The sequence below is a fragment of the Hippoglossus stenolepis genome, chromosome 11 (genome assembly GCF_022539355.2).
Source record: "Hippoglossus stenolepis isolate QCI-W04-F060 chromosome 11, HSTE1.2, whole genome shotgun sequence".
Classification (NCBI taxonomy): Eukaryota; Metazoa; Chordata; class Actinopteri; order Pleuronectiformes; family Pleuronectidae; genus Hippoglossus; species Hippoglossus stenolepis.
Window position 1 is genome coordinate 7,281,329 of NC_061493.1, and position 6,938 is coordinate 7,288,266.

Here is a 6,938-nt window from a genome sequence, read left to right on the forward strand (position 1 = left end):
GAAGTGTCGCACATGTCATCTGTCATCTTGGTAGCAGCAGCAGCAGCAGCAGCGACCTGTTTCCACTAAAGCTAGTTTGAACCGTCGTCCGGGGAAGTGAAGTCAGCTCCTGTTGAACATGGACGAAGACGTGTTGACGACACTGAAACTGTTGATAATTGGAGAAAGTGGAGTCGGGAAGTCCAGGTCTGTCGCTGCTTGTAGCTGAGCTAACTGTTAGCTTGTTGTGACTGTTGATATCCTTCTCGTGTTGATGAAGCTAATAATGCTAATGTTGTTTTACTGCCTGTTTCTTCACAACAACTGAGGCAAACAAGTTTCATTTGTGTGACTGTAAAAGGCCCAGGTTACATAAACAGTTGCAACACCATGTCCAGGTGTTACTGCTCGCAGCAAGTTAGCTTGGTGTCATGTTGCTGTTCATGGTCAACATCACAACTGTGTAGCTGTTAGCATCTTCACGTAAAAAATACTTACGAAATACACGTAGAGAGCACACACACACACGCATATATATATATACATACATATAGTCAAAGACAATATAAATGTTGTCAAACATATGTTGGGGAGATATAAATATATAACAGTCAGTGACTAGACAAATATTACAAATGAGTAAGTAAACACACACACACACACACACACACTCTAAAAGGTAGGAGCAATTACTTAAATGTCCAGTGTGTATTCAGGGGATTCTACATCATAAAAACACACTTCCACAAACCTCCACACACTCCAAAAAGGTGGGAATGAATATACATAACAAGAAGTTTAATGTACAGCTTCCTTGCTTTACCACAGTGCATTCTCTAAGTGATGATTTCAAGTTATATATAGACAGCATTCTAAAGAGGGTTTGGGATCTTCACACTCCTGACACCTTTGCCACAGCTGTTAGTCAACTCCCCAACACCTAATGCACTGCTCATTGCCATGTTCTCTGTCATTCTCCAACAGTCTCCTTCTGAGGTTCACAGAAGATACGTTTGATCCGGAGCAGTCGGCCACTATAGGTTTTATACACTCACACGCAGCACATATTCTATACATAGACTTATAGAAAGTAGATTAGTCTGAGTCTTTTCTCCGTCTTCTCTCTGGCTGATCAGGTGTGGACTTCAAGGTGAAAACACTCGCTATAGATGGGAACAAAGCAAAACTCGCCATTTGGGTAAGACAGGAGGAGTCTTGGAGTGTTGTTTGTGTCAGGAAAAACACGGTGAAGTACAGGGTTTGTCCACAAGATGACGACATTGCTCAGGCAAAATCACATGAAAAATTTTTTTAAAACGTCACATCAGAGGAAAAATGGAATGGAAGAAAACAACTAACTTTGTGTGTGTGTGTGTGTGTGTGTGTGTGTGTGTGTGTGTGTGTGTGTGTGTGTGTGTGTGTGTGTGTGTGTGTGTGTGTGTGTGTGTGTGTGTGTGTGTGTGTGTGTGTGTGTGTGTGTGTGTGTGTGTGTGTGTGTGTGTGTGTGTGTGTGTGTTATGCAAGAGCTCAAAAAACTTTAGGAGGAATCAGATGCCACTTAATCGGAGGCAACAGTCGAAAGGCTAAATCTACAATGTACTTTAACATTGTATAGTGTTCAGTTCAGTTTGTTCTAAGCAAATCAATACAGTTGTGCCTTTTATGTGAAGAAGAACTATATGTGAATTAGATATTGTCAGTACTTCCATTGATCTGTTTTTGTGGCTATTTTTTGAATGAAATCCCTGATCATCCCTGTTTTTAACATAAGAACAATACAAAGTGCATATTTCCCTTGGACAGTGTCCCGTTCACAGTGGGACAGCTCTGAGACTCACAGTCACAGAGTCTGTTGAGCGAGGACGCTGTTGGTCCCAAAAGTTTACGGTCATGGAATCTCTTCCTTCCTTCACTTCTGCAGGACACAGCTGGACAGGAAAGGTTTCGCACCCTGACTCCCAGCTATTACCGTGGTGCACAAGGAGTTATTCTGGGTAAACAATTTGTACTTAAAAGGATATATATTTTGTTTTTAATTCCAGACAAAGAGATCTCTTCATACCTCTCTGTTTTTTGTTTTGTCTATTTTCATTGTGTTATTCATACTAATCCTACTTACATCACAGTAATATTGTCAGCCACTATTTGTTTTGTGTTTGCTTGTACTTTTGGTGACCTAGAATCTGACTCGAGCGAAATACTCGAACAGTAGATTAAAGGGAAAGTTCACTGAAAAATGAATATTCACTCATCTACTCACCACTATGCTGATGGAGGGGTGGGTGAAGTGTTTGAGTCCACAGAACATGGTCCATGATAAAACAACAGAAAAAGCAGTACATGCCTCCATAGTCGTCATGAAACAAGGTCATTTACACCGGGTTTACGCCTAAAAGTCCACCAGAAGTGGCTAAGCTAGCGGACTTTAGCCCGTCCCACGGTCCATGAATGCACCTCATAGGAAGATATCAGCGGACATTTAGGCGCGAAGTTAATGACCTCGTTTTGAGTCGAATATGAATGTCGGGGCTTGTGGACACTTGGATGACCCCAAACAAGCAGTATGGAGGCGTGTTAGGTTTTTTTTGTGCTGTTTTGTTACGTCTGAAGAAGGACTCACCATTGACTTTAATTGTATTGGATTCTGCTGCAACAAAGTTTACCCCTGAAACTCCAGAAGTGTTTTGTGGATTCAAAACCCCACCACCTTAACCCTCCATCATCACATGTCCAAATTGAACCAACACTGCTCTTCCCTGGGCCAGTATTGATACATAGTGTAAAGTGTAAAGTCCATAAGATCAATGGTACGTGAGATTTTTGTCTTTTGTCGAATGAGTAGGTCTAGATTGTCTTAACTAAACATAATGATAATAATAATAATCATATGTATACATATATTGACTGTCTTACTCTTTCTCTTCCTGTTTCACAGTTTATGACGTCACAAAGCGCGACACTTTTACTAAGCTTGAAAACTGGCTGAATGAATTAGAAACCTACACCACACGCAATGACATTGTGAAAATGCTGGTCGGGAACAAAATAGATATGGTGAGTCACTTTGTTCAGAATGCACTTTTCCATTAGCCCATCGCCTTTCTACAACATTTTCAGTGCAAGACTGAAGCATCAGTTTAATTTGCTTTTCAAATGCAGTATTTCTTCAATGTGGTTGAATGGGTTTGAGAAAAAAAGAAAGCAGCCATGGTTGCGTTGTATTTTTCAACACTTTTGCAGTATATTATGCTTAAACATAGTATTTATTTACCATGTGTGTATTGTGCTCCACATAGAGAAAATGACAGAGAATGTGTGTTTGGTTTTCAGGACGATCATGAAGTGGACAGAAATGAAGGCTTGAAATTTGCGAGGAAACACTCTATGCTTTTTATTGGTAAGTGTCCATGTTAGAGTCAGATCAGACGTGGTCAGACATGGCCATTTAAACTAACAGAGCCATAAAATTTAAGTTAAAGCTATTAAAACTTACTGTACTCTACTTAAAAGTCAGAACTGTAATTGCACATTTGGAACAAGTCGAGACATCACTCAGTGAAAGTTGTGTTTTTATTTTGGGTTTGTTGCGTTGTTTATGCTCCTTTGGGATTTCTGTAAGTGCTGCACTGAAAGATGCAGCCACTGCAGAAGAAGTGCATTATGATTAAAATCTAGCGGGCTTTCATTTATCAAATCCATGTCTACACGTGTTTCTGATTCTCATCTCCAATCTGCCCCTCTCCGGGAAATTAGGTTAACATTTCTGTGGAGTTTCCATTTTAGAGCGGCTAAATTGAGGGGTTTTGAAAAGGGCTGGGCAAGAAGATGTCATGGATTTTAATCTGCAGTCAGGATGTCTTCATCCCACTCCTGATTCTCAAATGAAGTCATTTTCATACTTTATATTCTCATCAACACATGGTCATTTCTAAAATCTTAGTCGTTGGTGTTGTGCCATTTTAGATAGGAAGATGTTTTGGAATTAAGAGCTAGGTTGTACCTCTGCTGATGGTTTTTTTGCATTTTTGAAAGAGCTCTGCTGTTCTTTCACTAAACTCATAAATCCTGGTGGTTCCTTTCTACAGAGGCTAGTGCAAAGACCAAAGACGGAGTCCAGTGTGCCTTTGAGGAGCTTGTGGAGAAGATCCTCCAGACTCCAGGGCTGTGGGAGAGTGAAGGCCAAGGCCAGAAGGTCCGTCTGGGGGACCAGCAGCACGACGGCGGCAGGGCATGTGGAGGATACTGCTCTATACCATGAAACTGAGAAAAATGAAAACTAAGCACCAGCTTGATAGGAATGACTACGGACTAGAACCAGAGAGGAAAAGAGAAGGAGAGGTGGATAAGTACTTATTATTAAGGTTGGAGTAGTTCTGTTGGTCAAATGGACTTTGCTGTTTGCACACTTCCTTTTCAACCTGTCATCTCTCCCGTCACTACTTTCTCTTTAAAACATGAATGAAAGGATCATTTGAGAAGGATATCTTATATTATTAAGCATATTTCAAATGAAGCTCACCATGCCAAGTGTACGTATGTCACACCAGTACATGTCTGGTTAGAATTGATCTCATAGGCAGCAGTGATTCTGTTGTACATTAATAGGGTAGTGCCTGTAACATGAACTAATTCGTCTCTTAAGGTATATAGCCTGTCAAATTTAATTCAAAATGACCGAATATAATCAATATGGAAGTCTGAGAGATCTCATTTACCTCCAAGAAAATACTTGTCCTGCTTACGCTATGTGATTTGCAAACGTGCACTTATATGTCGCTGCAAAATAATAAAAGTTTATTAAAAACATATCACATCACCCTGACTGAAGATGGTAGTGGAGGAGACTTCAGTCTCTCATGACGCGGCAGGAAAGTGTGGGTGATCCCAAAGATGACATCTCACAATGGATCACTGTTACAGACTCCAGTTTTAATTTTACTAAAAATTATTATTCGTTAAATGTAAATTTCCTAAATGCTTAAAAAAAGTAGATGCTTTCAAATTAAATGTTTTCAACTCTAAAATATGCAACACAATCATCTTTATTTAGGCTTTTCTGCAACCAAACCTGTCTTTTGTTTTTTTCCTTTGTCTCTGAAGGCTGATCTAGAAGAAGAACAACAGTATTTCGAGCTCTCAATTCAATTCACCTGAGCTCACTGTTATTCTGCCTCTAGGTGTTTGGTCTCAAACTGATTCTGTAAGTCTTTCTGCATTTATTTTGTGTGTTGTTGTGGTCCATAAAATGTCCCACTGACTTGCTGAAGGCATTTCTCACACATCGTTGTATGAGTATTCCTGAGAGCTTTGTTTTTTTTTCCTGTCAGTGGTATATATTTGATGTATTCTTTGCTATTTGTTTGACCTCTATTTTTTCTTAATTGACCCTTTCCCCGTCTTTTACCCCATTACTTCTCCCCGCATCTGTTTGAATCATAACCGTTAATATGTTAAACTGATATCTGCCTTAACATTGAATGACACTCACTACAGTTATGGTCGTAACGTTTGTATCGTTTCAAAATGAAATAAACGACAGCCCCGAGATGCCGTCACTCAAGACTAACGATTGTTTAATTGCCGTTTGAGCTCTGCCATTTAGTTCCGTATTGCGTAGACGTCGGCCTAATCAAAAGCAGGTTCGCAGTGGAAACAGGATTGAGGTGCTCTTTCCATGATACTTTGTTGATGACTAGCCTTGTCATACATGCGAGGATGAAAACATCCTTTGCAGGAAATGTCAGAAAAAAAAAAAAGACCAAAGCCAGGACACGAGTGGAAAAATCCCGTTAATCATGTTTTGTAAAATGGTCCCAGAGGGCAGTGTGATTACAAGCTTATGTTTGGTGTCAGGATGTCCCTCGACGGAACAGGACGCTCCCCGCAAAACCTCTCTCCGCTGAGGGAGAGTGTACCAGACATTCTTCTGAGGCTCAGCATGTCCTCCATGTTTCCAGTATTTGAAGTTCTTGGCAGTTGACCCTGTAATGAGGTCAGAGGATTCCAGAGAGCGTATTTGTCATGAAAGTAACAAAAGAGTTGCGTGTTTCACTCATCATAATGATGTTCTCTTAGTGAGTGGAAAGACAATAACACTTATATAATATAATATACAATAAGTTCATATGATGTTTTTATTAGCAAACACCTATTTAAACATCCAGCAGACATCTTAAGCTAAACGCTCCACTATGTTCACAAGCTAGTTGTTTGGTGCTGGGAAGGTGGTTAGTTTTTTGTTTCCTGAAAATGAGATTGACAGTAAGTGGCGAGCCGTACCAGTGTCTGTATTGTCGACGTGTCTCCATTTGCTCAATTTTTTTCCAAAATGTGGCTAAAATATGACAACCTCTCCACTCCATGATCACTTCTACTCAGACTGTGGAGCAGGTGGAGATGTGTCGTCCATCTTTATTTACAATCATCAGTGGAAGCAAAGCTATGAGTAAAATGATGCTATGATGCTCAATAGAGCTCAGGCAATATTTACAGCAGGGGTATTATGTTCTGCACTATGAGCGACCCCTGTTACATCACATTCTATGTGATCAATTCATTATATACAAATATTGATTATATCTGCTGTAGTAATTTGCTAATTTTCTGGCTGTTTGGGACTAGTTAACCTAGAGTTGTTTAGCAGATTACAGTGATTATAATATTTGGGCTCATCTCTATATAAGTGATTCTTTTAACAGTAAACACAGCCATAGGATTAGTAATTAATACAAATACATTGATCATAGAGGTTCACTGTGTGTTTTTAGCCTTGTCCATTGTGCTCTTTTCTCTAAACCTGCCTCCCTGCTCAGTCCAGTTTGCCACCCTTCTGCTCATACTACAACCTTTTAAAAAAGGAGTTCAAAGGGATATATTGAAACTGTGAGACCCACAATTACACATGAAAACTACCACTAAATACAGCTCAGTAAAACAGAACTGCTGCTTAAGCCACTGCA

General features: G+C 39.9%; 1 protein-coding gene across 1 annotated transcript; it reads left to right on the plus strand.

Moving 5' to 3' along the window:
* On the plus strand, positions 1–5,545 carry LOC118117843 (ras-related protein Rab-18-B). Its single transcript, XM_035170448.2, has 7 exons — positions 1–186; positions 964–1,019; positions 1,116–1,177; positions 1,901–1,973; positions 2,915–3,033; positions 3,310–3,376; positions 4,065–5,545. Exons 1-7 carry the CDS (start codon positions 119–121, stop codon positions 4,235–4,237), a joined length of 618 nt encoding a protein of 205 aa, XP_035026339.1. The 5' UTR covers positions 1–118; the 3' UTR covers positions 4,238–5,545.
* The last annotated feature ends 1,393 nt before the right edge of the window (positions 5,546–6,938 follow it).

What these genes read in the sequence shown, in the direction of transcription:
- LOC118117843 (XM_035170448.2), top strand. Translation starts at nt 119, where the DNA reads ATGGACGAAGACGTGTTGACGACACTGAAACTGTTGATAATTGGAGAA. An exon ending in TCGGGAACAAAATAGATATG is followed by an intron (nt 3,034 to 3,309) that starts GTGAGTCACTTT and finishes TTTGGTTTTCAG; the next exon opens with GACGATCATGAAGTGGACAG. An exon ending in ACACTCTATGCTTTTTATTG is followed by an intron (nt 3,377 to 4,064) that starts GTAAGTGTCCAT and finishes TCCTTTCTACAG; the next exon opens with AGGCTAGTGCAAAGACCAAA.